Below are 18,300 nucleotides of genomic sequence, written 5' to 3' on the forward strand. Positions count from 1 at the left end.
AATGGATATAATACAGTTTGGCCAAGTAATTTAAGTTATGTCTAGGGGTAAAAATAAGTTAGATTGTTTCTCAGGAGTCTACAGTTAAGTTCATTTAACTATTTAAGGTTTGACTTAACGCATTTAAGACCAAATATTGCTTAACCTATTTAGTAAATAAAAGTCTTTTTATTAAAAAAAACAAGTTGAGTTTAACAGGATCAAAAGTTTTTTTTTGAAAGTGAGGATCAAAATTTATTTAAATCTTTATTTTTTGTTTTTATCGTCTTTTTCTCTTTATTTGTTAAATAAGATAAAATTAACTCAGGATAATATATAAAGATTTATTTTTCATGATCTCAGTTAACATAAAAAATGGACTTTCCTGCATTTTATTTTTACCCTAAGTGCTTACCTCAAAAGCCTATTAATTTTAACATTGAAGTAATAAAGAAAGTCAGTTTATTGATTCCATTGCAAAATTCTACTATATTACAAGCTAACTACAAAACCAAACAATGCTTCCTGGGTTAACTGAAAATACCAAATTAACTACAACACCCAATAGCTGATCAACTTGGTGCCTTAAAGATCTCACCGTGGAACTACTTTGAACCTTGATTCTTACTATTTGCTTTGCCATTTGCTTTCTTTCACCAAAAGCCATCACTGTAGCATCCAACCAGCCAGAAATAACTACATCTTTGGAGATGTTACTCAAGCAAGCCTTAGCACTACCACTGCTAGCAATGCTGCAGCAGTATAGTAAATATCTCTTATGCTCTTATCCAGCTTTTGCATCATTTCCTCTTCTTTCAAACCCAACTTTCCTGCATTCTTGCTGATGTTGACAATTGTGGCCCTTAGCTTATTTACTACCCCAGAAAGCCAAACCAACCCAAGTCCAAACCCGGTGTTGAACAAGCTAGAAGTACAAAAGGTAGCCCTTCCACAAGCTAGGTTACACATCACGGATAGCAGGACTGCAAGGCCAGTACCAGCAATGCCGGCAGAAAATTGTGTCAGGAGCTCAGGAAGCTCAGGACTGGATTTCTTCAGCGAGAGAATTGCCGTTTTCCGACATCGCTTCTTGTCAACCATCAGGGACAGAAGGGTCTCACATGCATGTGAAGAGTTCTTGTAGAGATCCCTCTCCCTGCCTACTTTCTTGGTCTTTTTTGGTGATGGCTTCAGTTTGACTTTCTCAGGACTGCATAATTGACACATTTACCACTAAAGTTAGTTACCAAGAAAATAACTTCAATTAAGAAAAAATCTTAAGAAAATACAATATCACATTGAGACTGTGTTATGTATTTATAATAGCATATGTTTTCTCTAACATATGATTGTGCTCGATTACAGGAACAAATACATACGTTTGAACCAACTCCACTTAATAACAAGTATACCCTCAAATAGACTGTTTTGAACTCAACTAACTAATCATCGAAGCCTTAAATGTTGGCAATAAAGCAGCCTAAATAATGTCTCAATGGTTTCAAGAAGCACCCAAGATTTACTACTGCAATCCACATTCTCCTTGATTTTTTTTTCTTATGGTAGAAAGGGGAAGGGGAGAAAAGGACACTCGTCTCAATCTGTGGCACATAAAAGTCTGCTTCCTTAAATTAACTTGTAAAATTTACACTATAGAAACAGTCTAATGCTCAGCAATTTAGATGCTTGAGGTAGAAAGGAGCATTTCCAACAGCCAAGCCACTTGGGTGACCCGTTCAGCGATTTAAATGCTAAACAAGGGTGTTGGAAGACGAATACAGGTTATCTTTTTACTGTTCAACATCAGCATATCTCAGCTAGAAAACAGGTCAACACAATCAAGGAAAGTACATTCAGCATACCTCTTTAAAGGAGCAGTTAAGGTGGATTGATTCTTCAATGTGGAGGAATGACTTCTCTCTAATTCATTGATATTCACCCTGTCCATATGGAATATCATCAAAAGTAAGTTCCTTGATACAAAGCTAACAATACTAGACTGTTAAATTTGGAGTATAGAAAATGATAGGTCATCTATTTCAGAAGAACAATGATAATACCATAATTAAAATATCAATTGAAGCAGGGAAACACTGTACATATACAAGTTAAACAATTAATTTAAACTGGTTACGTTAATTACCATACAAGTATTCAAATTTTTTATGTTCAAAGACAGGGAATCCCCACAATGTTATAAATTCAACCAACAGTATTATAACTTCAAAGACCAAATTATTCTCACATATAGGGACCAAAGATATTTCTGGTTCCTACATATGACACGTTTTTAATTTGATGCCTATGCTTCACAACGTTACAACTTTGACTAATGGTATTATAATAGTAATAGACTGCAAGATTCAAATAAAAATAATTGTACATATAGGAACTAAATTGAAAACTTTTCATATAGGGATCATATTAAAAACAAATATCATGTATAAGGAGCCAACAATATACTTCAATCTAAATAATAGTGATTATAGACAACTTGGCATAGTCAAATTTGAACAATCATGCACTCAATTTTTGAACTTCTTGTCATGAATATAATACGATACAGTCAACATTGTAAAGGCTTGCAAAGACTATGGTATGTATATAGCATCTAAAAGGATAATAATTTGACAATATACTAGAAAAGATATATATCATTTACAATAATGTTTTGATAAAACAGTTATTGTGATGTTGAATATCTAATTAATGCAGAATGGTTGATGCTAATCCAAAGGTCAACATAATTTACAAAGTAAAATATATTATCACTGTTATAAAATATAAGTGAATGTTTAAGTAAATAAATAGTCCTTCAGATGTCTGGACAATCAGAATTTTTTTTAATTGGTTGAAGTTTAAACAAGTCAAGATGGTCAACATATTTATACCAACTGAAGTGTGGAACAAGCATAGATTGCTTTTCATCCCTTCGTGACCATTTTGATAAGCATGACTCAGCAACTACAGAGAGAAGATCTTTCAACTCAATTGCGGTACCCATAAATGTCATTTGACCATCTGGATGAACCGTGATCTTTGAAGAAAGGGCCGAATCTTGAACAAAATACAGAAAATGCTTTGGGATGTTGAATTTTCCAGTTGGGTAGATAAGAGATGATGATGGTTGCTGGGTTTCATCAATGCCTGACAACTGCAATTTCATCAAGTCTGATAACAAGGATAAATTCCCTCCATCTATCCCTGCTTCAGCAGTCTCAGACATTAGCACCTTTAAAATTTCATCATGCTTAGAGCATTGTTCAACAATGCCAAAGCCAAAAAGAACTGCATTTGAGCAGTTAGCTGCAACCAAAGACAAATGATGTTATTCAGAAGTCAGAATAAGACAAATAATGTAAAAGCATTCATCCCAACAATAAATGCAAACAGAAGAAAAGGTGTCAACCCAATATCTGTCATATGCTTTCCGGTTTTTAACAATGAGGCAAGTTAGTAATACATAACATCTGAAAGAGCAAGCCAACCTTCACTGGTTACTCTAAATTATTGGTCATCAGATTTAATATCTTGCCACTTGTTAGGATCTAATATGGGACTTGAGTCCCACATTAGAAGTATGGGATTCTAGTGTGGGGTTTATAGGGCTTGGGCTCTCCAACAAACATGGCTACCATGTTTTATGTGGTTCTACCAAGGTTATTATCACTGCTAAATTAAAGAAAGATGAACAATTAATAAACAGAGACAAAAACAGGCCATCCTCAATGAGACATTCAATGACACAGGAAGCAATCAGAGAATATTGAAATTCAAAATCTATTTGCTGAATCTTTACATCAAATACAATTTAAGTAGTGTAGCTAGCCAGTGTGATATATTTCAACATGATTAGTCTATGAGAAAAGGAGATAGAATCATTAAAGAGCAGACACAAAAGGCGGGTAGGGGGTATACTGCTACTTGAAATTTTGAGATGTTCTGCACTTTTTACTAATATATGGGAAAGTCCAGACAATTAACTAACATCATAGAAAAAGTTAACAACAAAAAGGTTTGATCAAATATACCTTGGTCATTAATAAGCATGGGCCTTTCAACTGAGAAGTCAACATTGACAAACTTCTTATAATCAAACCATTCATTTTGAGATTTCGTTGACTCCTCACATGGACTTGGATCAAGACAAGGAGACTGATATCTGATCAGGTCTGCTTTTGCTACTGGAGAAGGAAAGAATGTTTGGTAGCCCTGTCTTGAAAAAAAGAAAAAAAATATAAGCAGTTAAAAATTATGCATGCACAATAACCTTTTTTGATGAGTACATGCACAATAACCTAGAAATTAGAAATAATGGCATAAGGCATAAGTACGACTTCATGAAGGATGTTATTATGAGTTTAATTGTGATCCATTACACGTTACTATGTTAGTATATAATTCTTAACACTGTCAAAACCAAGGGTAAGTTAAGATGAAGAGTTTTGGAGGGGAATTTCTTTATCATAGGTGAGCATCTCCTAGTTTAAGAAATTTACAATTCAGACAAATGAAACGATATGCTATCAGTAACCTTTAAATCACCATCATTCATTTAGTTAATCAGTTTATAGTTTCCTACATTTTGAAACTCCCCCCCTCCTTCCAAAGATAGCCTTGATATATTATGAATAAGAATGATTAAAAGTAACAAGAGAATTTCTTATTCTATTCCTTTCATTAAAAAATATATAAATCTATGAAGCACGAACGCACACCAGACCTGATACGGACACTTCGACTTAGCTAATAATATATGACACGAGAACACCGCATACACACACAAAGAGATTCTAATTAAAAGAAATATGAGTAACATATAACAAAATATGTGCTATGTTCATATTTTTAAACCCATTTCCCTGCATTGCCAAACATACACAAGAGTGATCACACCAGGGTTACATAGTCACAAGACTCCCAAGTCACAACCCTTTTGCTAGTACTTAATATTGATATACCCATTTAACAATATAACACCATTCCATTCATTAATATTGCTAAAACCAGCAAAATCAGAACTTGTTGATGTTACCTTCATGGTACTGCAGGGCAAGCCCAGTACTTGTGGATGCAAGACAAGGCCAGGAGGGTAACCATGAGAAGCCATCAAACAGAGACTCTGCACCATTTTTTGAAAGAAACCCGACTAAAGAAACTACTTTCTGTAGCCAAAAGTTTCCTCCTTTCGAGCCCTCGGTCACCACGCCCCCATACCATACACTTTTATCCCTTCTCTCCAGCACCTCAAATCCTGAATATTTTCCACAAACCCAAAAACACGAATATTATTAGGTTTTATTGTGACCCATCAGTTCAAAAAATAAAATCCACTTGTTTAATCCAGAAACTTCCAAATTGGAAGAACCAATGGTACGCACGATCGGGAGAGTCAACGTTCGTATCCCACAAAAGACAAAAACAGCTTGTGGTTGGCTTCGTGACGAGAAAAAATATGTATAAATAAACATAAATAATCACATCTTTTAATATTACTTATTTATTATTGTTACTTAATTAATTACTTAATTGCTTAAAGTAGTATCTACTGGACAAATTTGCCCCCCAAAAAATCCACCTAAATTTTCAGAACTTCATTCAAAATATGAGAATTTCGTAAACACAATAAAGCGATGCTTAAATTGGATAATCTGATAATCACATATTTGCACGCTTATCAAGTAAGATTAAAATTCAAATATTCAATGGATGACTTTTTTTTTCTTTCAGAATCTTCGATGGATAACTCGATCCTTCCTCAAAACCAATTTCAACTGAATATTAAACAATCACATACATTGTTTCGGTGTTAGGGATCGTTGCGAAAAATTAGATTTTGTCAATAATCAATTATAATAAGAATCAAATTTTGTTTGAGTAAATTTGTTCGTTTGATGTAACAAAAATTAGTTTGTGCATGATAAGAGAGTAAAATAACAGCTTAAATAAAAAAAAAAAAAACAAGACCTTATTCGGAATGGTTGGGAGTGTTTAATCTTTTGTTTTCAAATATAATTTTTATAAAATAAAATGTGTTTGACCCAAATATAACAAAAAAAATTTAACTCAATTTTGAAGTAATTTTACGTTTATTTTTAAAATCAATAAAACATATTTATAAATTTAATTTTTAATTTTAAAAGACATATTCTTATCACTAGTATCATGTCATCACGTCAATTTGTGAATGTGTTGTTCATGTATTAGGTCAAGAATTTTTCTTATTTTGTATATATATATAATAAAAAAAATGTTTTTGGTCCCATAAAATTATTTTTTAAATGAATATAAAAAATATAAACAATAAAAAGAAAATAAATTGGTACCAATTTTATTATTTTATTCTTGTAATTTTTTATAATATTGTGAATAAAAAATCATAATTTATTTTAAATTATGAAAATTCACAAATAATAATTATAATAGGTAAAAACTGAAATATTTTAGATTTTTTTATCGTAACATTATGTATTTTTTAAAAAAATTTAAGATATTTCTTTTAAAAAATATTATAAATTTTTTCTTGTCATGAGATTTTTATTTTTATTTTTGAACATTTGTCATCTTTGTTATCATCAACACCAAACATTTCATCACTATTATTGTCCTTCCACCACTATTATGTTTCATAGTGAAGCAAAATAAAATAAAAACAAAAATAATTATTTTATTTTTCCCATCTTTAATTTAAACAAATTTTCAAAAAACCAAGAATAAAAATAAATTGAAACTAAATACTAAAACTGGATATAAATTTTAAAATTTTCAAGACAAAATAAAAAATACCCGGAACGGGCCTAACAGTTCAAAAATAATCATAAGCCAAAAAATTTAAATTCATAAAATCAGCTTTTCGGGAAAGAAAAACTTTTCTTTTTACAGATTTAAGACATTCCGAATTCATTAACACATTTTTTCCCCATCAAAATACCTAAAAATCATGATAAAAATATACTGTGAGTGCTTCTTTATAGGTCTTGTATTCTTTTCTTTGCAGTATTGATGGAATCTACAGTGGTAAAGTAAAAGTAAAAATTTAAACCATTAGATAAATTTATATTTAGGTCTTGTTTTTTATATTTTATTTTATTTTTTTATTTGTTTTCTTCTCTTTATCAATTTTATCCCTCTTTCTCTTTCATCTATCTCAAGTCTCTTACCTTCTCTATTATTCCACCATTTTACTCTGTCGCAAACACTAAGAAGAAGAGCATTGAAATTGGAGAAGAAGAGAAAGACTCGACACTCAAGATTTAGGACCAGTCATGACTCCCGAATCCTTCCTCTTTCTCAACATTGTCACCATTCCCATGTACTTCACCACCATCGTGGCGAAGCAGCCTTGGAGGTGGTGTTGTGGCTACCTGGTATGATGAAGTGTTCGTCATCCGTGATGGTGGAGATGGTAGAGCTTTGACGCAATGAGAGTAAAGAATGAAGGGAGAAAGAAGAGAGAGAAGTTTAAGGTTATGTCGTGGTAGATCATTTTTCCTTCTCTTGCTTTTTGTCTTGTATTTTCATTAAGGACAAAGGTAGACCATAGCAGTGGGAACGACAATATCAACGCCTTATGATGTGGTCACGAATTTGATTGTTAATGTTAGAAAGAGGTAGATGATAGATAACATCAAAGAGGAAAATGATTAATTTTGGAAGAAGATAAAAAAGTGAAGAAAAAAAACAAAAATTAAAAATATCTAAATAGTTGATTTTGAAAATAAAATATCTAATTATCCAATTTTTAACTGTGCAAAAGTTTTTCCTATTCCGTATTCAGTTTTACCCATGCTGTTTCGAAAGGAAAGCGAGCCGATTGAGACAGGTAGTTGGAGGTCTCATCAAATAATTCAATATTCTAGTTTTCATTCTCCCAAAAAATAAAATTATTTAAAGCCGGAGCTGTTGTTATCGTAAGCCTTTATCTGTCATTTCGTTTCTCAAACAATCATTTTTTTTTTCTTCTGCCCCCTTTCTCTCTCTGAAGCGAAACCCTAGAAATTCATCATCTTTCAGAATCTGACAAGTTTCCTCAACCGAACCTAAATTCTCTCACCAAATCCTCACTTATCCAAATTCGATACTCCAATCCCCACCCAAATTCCCCGCATCGACTCCCCTCCCCAAAATTCCCCCATCGCCGGCGTCTCCCGCGGCCGAACGCATCACATCGCCGATTCGGCTACGGCGCTAACAGTGGCTATCGTATGGGTAAGATTCTCCAAGAAACCGCGAAGCCGTCGGCGAATTCCACATCGGCGTACCCCTCTGCGGCGCCCGGCACCACGTCGTCGATGTCGGTGACGGAGACGGTGAGGGGGTCGCACCAGTTCAAGATTACGGGGTACTCGCTCTCGAAGGGGATCGGGATTGGGAAGTACATGGCCTCCGACGTGTTTTCCGTCGGAGGGTACAATTGGGCGATTTATTTCTACCCTGATGGGAAGAGCGTGGAGGACAATGCGACCTACGTGTCGCTCTTCATCGCGCTGGCCAGCGAAGGCACCGACGTTAGGGCACTTTTCGAGTTGACCCTTCTGGATCAGAGTGGGAAGGAGAGGCACAAGGTGCATAGCCATTTCGAGAGGACTCTTGAGAGCGGGCCTTACACCTTGAAGTACCGTGGTAGTATGTGGTGGGTTTTTATTTTTAAATTTTAATCTTGTTTTTTAATTTCGTCTTTGCCTTGCATTTTAATTTTTACGAGTTTTTTTGTGTGTAATATATAGTCTAAAAAATTTATTATTGTGAGTTTCAGCTTAACCAGTGATCTCCAATTTCTATACTGGATATACAGCTTCCATAAATACTCAAGAAAAGATTTGTCATTCATAATGATTTTACCTAGTTTATGAGTATTATTACCTTTCATGGTACATGTCGTTTCTTACAAAAAAAATCCACTATTTGCTAACTTCCATGTAACATTATTGGACTCGTGATAGATTTGCATCATGGCTCTACATTGCGGTTGCAGTGCAGTCATTGTGGCTGCTGCGATGTGAGTTGCAGCCATAGCGGTGTGAAATTATTATATGCACTCAATGTAAAAAAGAATTTTGCAGTTATTGTAATTTTGGTATATTTTTATTTATTTATAAGATAGTATAACTTCCATTGCGGCTATGCTGTGGATGCATTGCAGCATTTTGTGTGATTGAAGTTTATTGCTGGCTGTTGCTGTTGCAGGCAGCAACACAATTGTGGTTGTGGGCTGCAATTTAGAACCATGATTTGCATTACAGATGCTAAACATGTGCTTGCTTTAACATGTGTGATTATTTTTCTTTTTATATGAGGTAAGTCTTGTTGGGTGTTGTATGCTTTACTATTTGTCTGATGGAGTAGGTTTCCGTGGAGTGATTCGAGCGGTGAAATCTTTCATCCCTTGCTAGTTGCTCCTCCCACAAACGCTGTGGAAAAAGGGATGAGGGGGAAATAATAATTTGGAGTGGGGGAAATGTTCATGCCTTTTGATTGGTAATTTTGTATCTTTGATGGAACTACTGTTTCTTTTTTTAGTAAGTGCTAATTGTTTGATGCTTGGTGTTTCAGGGGTTACAAGCGGTTTTTCAAGAGAACAGCTCTAGAGACATCAGACTACCTTAAAGATGATTGTCTGTCTGTGAATTGTAGTGTTGGTGTTGTGAGGTCACGCACGGAAGGTCCGAAAATCTATACCATAGCAATACCGCCTTCTAGCATTGGTCAGAAATTTGGACATCTGCTGGAAAGTGGTAAAGGCAGTGATGTAAATTTTGAAGTTAATGATGATATTTTTGCTGCACATAAATTGGTACTAGCAGCTCGTTCACCTGTTTTCAGAGCACAGCTTTTTGGTCCTATGAAAGATCAGAATACCCAGTGTATTAAAGTTGAAGACATGGAAGCTCCAGTTTTCAAGGTTTGTTAAATGTTCTTTGTGCCCCCTATTTTTTTGTATTTAATTTTTGTTTGTAATGTGGTCACCTAATGTGGTTTTGGTTTTTATTTTTGTCTACTAATCACACATGCTTCATGATTTTGTGCATTTTATCCTTGGTTTTTTCTTCATAGTTCCATTATTAGGAATGTCTTTCTTTATACCCACTCTTATTCTCTGGTTCATGTATTAGTGAGTTGTATTCAGTGTTATCAATGGCGAATGATTGAAGGCCATAATTCTGTCATATAAACACATTGCGGCCTATGGCACTGCCATAGCGGCTATCCCTCCACAAATTGCCTATAACTTGGCAAAAAATCTACCATGCCATTCTGCCATGGCAGCCATGGTGCCGCCATTGAACAATGGTTTGTTTCAATCTACATCTCTTCTGTGTTTCTCCCCTATGAAAAAAAGCACACATTTCATTATATTACCTTTTCATATGCATGGATACTGGTTTGTTTGGGAAGTTGAAAATTCTGTGGTATTTCTGCCCAGATGGTAGTATTATTGACTGTTATGATCACTCATTTGCTGGCAGTCCCACATAGAGAATGTATGGTCCGTTCTCATTTAAATTGGCCATTATTATGAGCTTGTTCAGTTGTTTGTGGTTCCTTAGGGGTTGTTTGGTTTGAGAAAATGTTTTCTGTAATCTGTTTTCATTTTTAATTACAAAAATGGCATATTGTTTTTGCTTTTTATTATTTTCTATTTTCATTTTCCTTTGACAAACTCAAAAAATGAAAATGAAACATGAATTGTTTTCTCAAACAGTCAAACTTTAAGTAAGTGAAGCTCTACCAGCTGGTTCTGACTAGCTGTAATATCATTTGCTGAATAAGAAACATGAATTCAGACATTGAAAGAAAACACATTGTAATGTAACAATTTGCATTTAGAATTGGCAGATTCACTTGGCCTTTTGGCCATGAGAAGTTATTTGATACTTTTTATTATATATGCTTTGGCTTTGAAATTGATTCTTGCTACTACGCTTAATTATGCTAGTTTTCTTTTTCTAAGTGCTACCATGATGCCAACTAAATTGATCTTTAAGGTTAATGAATGTGATTTGATGTTTCTCATAATATAAATTATAATAAATATTTTAAATATGCAGAGAAATTGAGTCAAAATGACAATCGAAGTTGAAACCTTTTTTCTTTTGGGTAGTTCATAGTTGTTGTCCTTAGAAGGAAATGTCATGGTTTTGTTTTTCCGTAATTGCATTACGGGAGTACATGGTGACTCTGGTTTCCATACAACTACAACATGCAAGGCTTGTCTCTAACTCTAATGTGAATGTGTTTGTGACTTTGTGTTTAGCCTGATAACTTACGCTGAGCAATATGCGTGTAGAATGTTTCTTCACCTGTGCCATTTCTCTGTTTTTCAGGCATTGCTTCATTTTATATACTGGGACTCGCTACCAGACATGCAAGAGCTTACTGGGTTGGACTCAAAATGGGCATCAACCTTAATGGCTCAGCATCTTCTAGCAGCAGCTGATCGTCATGGCTTAGAGAGGCTTAGGCTGATGTGTGAAGCGAGTCTCTGTGAAGATGTTGCTATTAATACTGTGGCTACAACTCTAGCCTTGGCAGAGCAGCACCATTGTTTCCAGCTTAAAGCTGTCTGTCTCAAGTTTATTGCTACCTCTCAAAATCTTAGAGGTTTGTTTTTCCACTCTGAACTTCTACTTTTTTCTTTGAGGTCTGCAATTTAAATTTGTTTCTGAATATCAACACTGATGCTTGTCAATTGTTACTTTGTCTGTATTCCAGTTTGAACTTGCATGAAAAAAATGCTAAGCTCTAAAGGGATATGGTTTTACTTAATGTGATGTTTTCTATGTATTGCTAATTAATCCATGCAAAAACAGTACAGTGGTTGTCTCAATTTAAGTTGACCTCATAGTCTTGTGTCACCTGACTCACCTGTTAATTTGTACCAGAAAACCTTATGAATCATTTTTCTCTTTGTGAATATTTAAATTTTGGCTTCTGCTTCCTTATCTCCTATTTTTTTATTAAAAAAAAGAAGGCAAAGAAGGGCCATATATTGTGGAACAATCAGTATACTTCTTCCAGGATTTTGGTTTAAGGGGTAAATTATTTGGTATTCATATTTAAAAACACGTTTGTTATAGATGGCTATTGCCAGAGTTTTCTGTTGTAATTTTCTTGCCAATTCGAATGAAATTGCTGATAACATTTTCATTCTTCATCCAGAAAATTCTTATTAACGAAACTATTTCCTTCTTTTTGATTCTTCAGCTGTGATGCAAACTGACGGATTTGAGTACTTGAAGGAAAGCTGCCCATCTGTTCTGACTGAGCTATTGGAGTACGTTGCCAGATTTACTGAGCATTCAGACATCATGTGCAATCATAGGAATGATGCCCTACTTGATGGCAGTGATATAAATGGGAGGCGGGTGAAGCAAAGGCTCTAGTATGTGAAGAACACTGCACAGCATTCTGTACAACCCTCTTCTACTCTCCGTTTTAAAAGATAGCGAGAGCTTAGTTAGAGGGAGAATATATATATAATCTTTTATAGGATCAGAGGCAATTCTTAATTTTCTTGGCTTATTCATGTGTAAGAGATGTAAATGTAATTTGTGTTGTTGCTGTTACTGTTCTGTTTAACGTGTAGGTTTCCGCAATATCTTCAGTATTACTTTTTACTGGAAAAACATGTCTTGCAAGTGTTGAGCATTACATATTTTTATATATACATAGATACATATATATATATATATATTCTGTATGTTTATTCAAATGTAGTAGCGTAAGTGCTCTTCAAACATTTGGCAGTCCAATTTTGAAGGAGAAGGCAAAGTTTTTCCACACACAGGACAGGGATAATAGGAAACCTTATCATATTAAGCACCGATAGTTGAATCAAGTTTTTTCATAACATTATTTAGAGCCTCTGAGACCTCCTCCTTGGAGACGGGTTTGGTGGGGCAATTTATATCAACACCATCAATTTGGAGCATATTAAGCACCAAAAGTTGGTGGAGGGACTAATGGTTGGTAGAGCATAGAAGTGTATGGAAGAAAGTTGGGGTCTCATTTTGTAAAGCAATATCATTTGAAGTCCATGTACCATTAGGGAGTATAAGCCTGTGAATTTTATCCCTCTTTTTGTTTATTGGTAATTTGTGCGTGAAAGATTGTTGTGTATTGTCCCTAAGCTTTACCCATTTATCTTGACTTTAAGTACCGATGAATCTCTTCCTAAAATAGAATTCGATTATACTCTTATTGAAGTTGGCATTCAAAATTAGATTGATCCATGGAATTACTTGTTTTAGTTTTTTAAATTCATCGAATCTATGCTTCTGTATTTTTTATTCTTCATGAAAATTACAAAAAAAAAAAACATTATGATTAAATTCAATTGAATCATCACATTCCTAAACTAGAGTATCATGAGTTATTCACCTGCACCCATTCCAAACATCCCTCAACTACTTTTTGGTATTGTGAATAAACTATCTAGATTGTCTTAAAATGAAAGAGTCTACTTTAGGGATGACAATGGGGGAATGGGCACAGGTAGTAGCTACCATTACCCACTCCGCTAGAAAATTCACTATATGTTCATCTTATACCCGTGTTTCGTAAATTTTTTATTATCTGTTTGAGTATTTGGGATATCCATAAATATTTACTGAAAAATAAAAAATAATTTAAGATAAACTTTAACTATAATTTTTATTTATTCTAATATTTTCTTGAAAGAAACAGTTTAAAGATAAATTAAAGATCTTGGATTGGATCCATCAAGCATCATCTTGAAAAATTTGTTTGGGCGGGGGCAATTTCGGCACAAGAGTAAAATCTTAATACTACTATTTATTTAATTTTTTTCGGATGAATAGAAAATTTATTTAGAATAGAGCGTGAATAAGGTTAAATAAATTCTCGTAGCAGCGTTTTGTTTTCCCACCACCGCGACCCCTTTCGCTCTCCCTCTGCGCAAACATGGTACAGATTCGTTTCTTGTTTCTTGTTTTCTGTTTTTTGTTTTCTGATTTTCGTTTGAGTGATGAAAATTGGACTGTGGTGGTGCAGTTGTTCTTCTCGTACTTCAAGGATTTGGTGGGGAGGGAAGTAATCGTGGAGCTGAAGAACGATTTGGCCATCAAAGGGACGTTGCATTCTGTTGATCAGTACCTCAACATCAAGCTCGAAAACACTAGCGTCGTCAATCAAGAAAAGTACCCTCACATGGTATCCCTCTCTCTCTCTCTCTAGGGTTTATATTTTTTCGTCTATTTGTATTTAACGTTTCCTTTGATAGTCCGTAGTTATTCGGTCTTCTGAATTTTAGGGTTTATGAAGGTTTATAATTGTTTGGTATTACGATTCAATAGATTTTCGAGTAATCACTGATAGTCTCTATTCGTAAGTTCGTAAGGTTTCTTTCTTTCTTTTTGGAATAAAATCAGGATATTTGAGTCGATTTGTTAACCTCCTCTGCTGCTCAAGGACTTCGGTGTGATGTTGATGTTGGAGGTCTGTACTCACACCAGGCCTCCTTTTATCTTAGTATTGAAAAAACAAAATTAGTTTTTAATAGTATTGTTAAATTTTGGTTTTTAACTGTGCCGAATGTCGAATGGCTTTGTTTTTTTTTTTTTTTTTTGTAATAGAATTGTTAAAATTTAAAAGTTGTTTCGATTTTGTTTATCAAACGATGAAGTGTTAAAGCGTTTGGCACATGTTAAATAATGAGATTGTTCTGTAATGAGTATTCAAATTGAGTATTGGTGTGCCTATGGTTACTGGTTAATTTTGAATTGAGTCGTAGATTATGATTTGAATTGTATATCAGTACATGTGAATTGGAAGTTGAGGTAGAAGACTTCATTTGAAAGTAGTTAAAGGGAACCATGTCCTTGTTATACGTTCTTCTGTTTGTGTGATTGAGACAGTGAGGTGATGCAAGTTTTTCCTTTAAACTCATCACAGGGGTGGTAATATGTTTACACTGCAAGATTTCTAATTAAAAAAAATGAAGAGAAAAAATTATGCTTTCAATGTTTTGATTATAGTGGTTTGATTAATTGATCCAGGATTTCTGGGTTTTATTTGTGTAACTGTAATAGCCTGATTGATGTTAGAATTCTTTGTCTATTGGGTTATTAATAGAAACATTGAAATATATGATTACATATTGTCCACCTTCTTGGTTCCTTTTTTGGGCCAATGTCAGGATTCTCATTTTTGTGGATACTCATAGCCTGTAGTTTGTCATTTGTCACTCTTCTATTTGCCTGTATATACATTTCTATGAAATGGACGTGCATTGAAAGTGTGTGGGTATGTTTGCATCTGATAAGTTGCCTCTGATACTTCAAAATTTTGCTAAATGTCAAGGATAAGTCTAGCAAACAGTGGCTGAAGTTTAAGGATTTGACTGAGGCTGCTAATGCTCATCTTTCCTATTTCTTTTATGTTGAGTATGGAGAGATTGAAATGGTTAAACTTATATCTCGTAGATTGTTGGAAATTGGGAAGTATGACGGGATTCTGGAGTTCATATATTTGGTAGCTGTGTTTTAAAGGGGATGCTTGATTGTGTTTTAAGTTTATGGCCCTTAATTAAGGTTATTTTGGTACACCATTAAGAAAAGACATGAATATAGTGAATTTGATGTTTAGAAGATATAAATACCGAAGGTATGTTGCGATAATAGAATAGATAAACGAGGGATACTCATTTTAAGGATATCATTGCAAAAGGATTTCTGAATACTGCTTTGGGTACGAGAGAATCAAACATTAGATTGAGGGGAGATTTATACCTATTTCTCAAATGTCCTGTTGAATGACAAAATAAGAAAAAATTAGATAGCTGAGTTTTCTTTTCCTAGTTAATTTTGTTAGCCTTAATTTGGTATATGATCTGAGTAGCTTTAATGTTGATTTGATTTTGATTCTCTTTATATATAGTCAGTAATGTGTGACTATTTGGTGTCAGCTTTCTGTAAGGAACTGCTTCATCAGAGGTTCGGTAGTGAGATATGTGCAATTGCCTCCAGAAGGTGTGGACATTGAATTATTGCACGATGCCACAAGAAGAGAAGCTCGGGGCGGTTAATGTCTTCATTTTGTGTTGTAATCTTATTTAATGAGAGAATTCAGTGGGCTTCCATAAGGTGGATGTTATCCTTCCTACTGCAGAAGGAAACTCTTTTCAGATGTTAAGGCTATGTAACTGCATTGCTTTTTCCTTCCCCTAGTGCCTCTATTTTCAAAGAAATATCACCAAGTATAATGCGTATATATATATAGCTAAGTGCGTCAGATATAGGAAGTGATGATTACATCGTCTTTAAAAAGATGGCTTTAATTTCTATAAACGGCGTGTAATTTTTTGCTATTTTAAGATTTTTGAACAAATTAAAAATCTTAATTTTAAAATTAAACAAAATTTAATGTTAATTGTATTATTTTTTTACTTATTTAAAGCCATAAAATTAATAGTGTTTTAAAGGCTCTTGGACTCTTTAGCTTTCAAAGGCTCTTGGACTCTTTAGCTTTCAAAGGCTTGTTTAGCGAGCATGTCTCTCGCTAATTCTCGTTAAGTGAGAGTAAGTGAAAATTTGCATAGTGAATATGGGCGTGTTAAGCGTGAGAAGAGACAACGTCTTTGTTGGGCGGGTTGGCTGTGCGCTGGGCGTGTAGATCTCTGACTTATTCTCTTCTAGGGTTTCTCATTTGCTAAACGGATGCATTTTGCTTAGTTAATTTGTCTCACTAAGCGAGTCATCAACAACTTTGGTCTGAAATTGAGTTGGATTCTACATTAGGTCACAAAATTGGAGTTTCTACTCTATAAAATCACTCAATAAAAAAAATATGTAAAATTTCTAAAAAAGAACCATAAATTGAAGGCACATTGTTATTTTCTTACAACTTTTTAATATCAAACTAACTCATGAATAGCAACTACCAGACACCTGATTCAAGAATTGAAGCTCTTGTACCAAATGATAAACCACTTAAGATCATCTTGAAAACATGTATAAAAAGAAAGGAACTTGACCCTAACCGCGACCTATCGGTAGAACTAATAACTAATGTGCATAAGTATATTATGTAATTAAGACATGTAAGAATTATCAATTTTTTCATCTTTTATTGTTTCTTTTTGTGTGAATCATTAGAATTTTGGCGTCCCCTGAGTTTTTGTGTAGTAGATGCCTAAACTCTTATAAACAAGAGGAGAAAATGGACATCTTGCTGGGGAGCAAAACAAAAAGCCTAGAGCTCGATGAAGAAGAGGAAGACAACCATTAGGAGCCATTAACTACCTCCACACCCATCTTTCTTCCATTCCTCCACACATTTTCATCCTTTTTTTGTATAGTTAAGACTCTCATGACAATGAGAGGCTAAACCACTCATTGTTAGGGTGCTTTCCATCAAACTCTCTTATTGATGTAATGACTCTTACTATTGATAATTGTTGATTATGAGTATATATTGGGGATTAAATTATAGAGGAAGCTGTAATTTTTCTCTTTTTATTTTTCTTTTTTGAGCAAATAATTTTTAAATTAACATCATTTAAGTTTTTGTGTAGAGAATATTAAAAGTGATGAATTTATGAAGCTTAGTGAGTAAAATAAAGCCTATATAAGCAGGAATAATTAAGGAAATCAGAGCTAATTAAGAAAAACAAGCTAATTAAGGAAAGAAAGGCTCTAAGGAAAGAATGACTAATTAAGGAAAAAATACTAATTGAGAAAATAATGACTAATTAAGGAAAACATAATACTTAAGGAAAAAAGACTAATTAGGAAAAGAAGGACTAATACTAAGGTAATCAGACTAATTCAAAAGCCCACTAATCTACACATATAAAAGAAGAATAGAAATGAAGGAGAATACACACATAGACAAATTCCTTATAGAAAGCAAATGCTAGAAGAAGAAGAAGCAAGCAATGAGAGCTTGTCACGATCCACCCTTGGCCATGACCGACGCACAAACTATGACTTTCTTAGTCTGACTAGTCTATCCTATATAAAATAACCTGTAAAAAAACACATAATATATCTAGACAAATATATATATATATATATATATATATATATATATATATATATATATATCATTCCATCCATTTAATATCAAGGTTTCAGGTCACAACACAGACCCTTAGCATATTGTCCAAAATTCACTAATAACAATGTTGATTATAAATACTAGTCATCAAGTGTCTCAAAACATCATAAGTTCATCATCATCATATCTATAAGAGAGAATCATTTACATATCCAAAATAAAGGAATTCTCTCTAAATCTATTACTACCCTGGTCCCTATAGCTACATTATACTAGAGTTACAAACAAAATATCCATCAGATG

At 33.8% G+C, this 18,300-nt stretch overlaps 3 protein-coding genes across 3 annotated transcripts; 2 read left to right on the plus strand and 1 right to left on the minus strand.

Moving 5' to 3' along the window:
• Positions 1-418: 418 nt before the first annotated feature.
• Positions 419-5,266, minus strand: LOC114406835. The gene is made up of 5 exons (XM_028369662.1): positions 5,015-5,266; positions 4,011-4,191; positions 2,871-3,285; positions 1,842-1,919; positions 419-1,189 (listed from the first exon to the last, which is right to left on the minus strand). Exons 1-5 carry the CDS (start codon positions 5,108-5,110, stop codon positions 697-699), a joined length of 1,263 nt encoding a protein of 420 aa, XP_028225463.1. The 5' UTR covers positions 5,111-5,266; the 3' UTR covers positions 419-696.
• Positions 5,267-7,887: 2,621 nt separating this feature from the next.
• Positions 7,888-12,634, plus strand: LOC114406836 (BTB/POZ and MATH domain-containing protein 2-like). The gene is made up of 4 exons (XM_028369663.1): positions 7,888-8,611; positions 9,532-9,880; positions 11,304-11,580; positions 12,184-12,634. Exons 1-4 carry the CDS (start codon positions 8,184-8,186, stop codon positions 12,360-12,362), a joined length of 1,233 nt encoding a protein of 410 aa, XP_028225464.1. The 5' UTR covers positions 7,888-8,183; the 3' UTR covers positions 12,363-12,634.
• A 1,139-nt stretch (positions 12,635-13,773) lies between these two features.
• On the plus strand, positions 13,774-16,188 carry LOC114406837 (sm-like protein LSM2). The gene is made up of 3 exons (XM_028369664.1): positions 13,774-13,905; positions 13,993-14,151; positions 15,905-16,188. Exons 1-3 carry the CDS (start codon positions 13,903-13,905, stop codon positions 16,022-16,024), a joined length of 282 nt encoding a protein of 93 aa, XP_028225465.1. The 5' UTR covers positions 13,774-13,902; the 3' UTR covers positions 16,025-16,188.
• Positions 16,189-18,300: the final 2,112 nt, after the last annotated feature.

Source organism: Glycine soja, chromosome 3 (assembly GCF_004193775.1).
Source record: "Glycine soja cultivar W05 chromosome 3, ASM419377v2, whole genome shotgun sequence".
NCBI lineage: Eukaryota > Viridiplantae > Streptophyta > Magnoliopsida > Fabales > Fabaceae > Glycine > Glycine soja.

Bases quoted from the DNA above. Each gene is read 5' to 3' on its own strand.
- LOC114406835 (XM_028369662.1), bottom strand. From the start codon at position 5,110: ATGGTGCAGAGTCTCTGTTTGATGGCTTCTCATGGTTACCCTCCTGGC. The intron at 4,192-5,014 runs GTAACATCAACA...TTTTCAAGACAG, and splicing joins TGCCCTGCAGTACCATGAAG to GGCTACCAAACATTCTTTCC. The intron at 1,920-2,870 runs GTATAAATATGT...CCATATGGACAG, and splicing joins CTTGTTCCACACTTCAGTTG to GGTGAATATCAATGAATTAG.
- LOC114406836 (XM_028369663.1), top strand. From the start codon at position 8,184: ATGGGTAAGATTCTCCAAGAAACCGCGAAGCCGTCGGCGAATTCCACA. The intron at 8,612-9,531 runs GTGGGTTTTTAT...TTGGTGTTTCAG, and splicing joins AAGTACCGTGGTAGTATGTG to GGGTTACAAGCGGTTTTTCA. The intron at 9,881-11,303 runs GTTTGTTAAATG...TCTGTTTTTCAG, and splicing joins TGGAAGCTCCAGTTTTCAAG to GCATTGCTTCATTTTATATA.
- LOC114406837 (XM_028369664.1), top strand. The intron at 14,152-15,904 runs GTATCCCTCTCT...ATTTGGTGTCAG, and splicing joins AAGAAAAGTACCCTCACATG to CTTTCTGTAAGGAACTGCTT.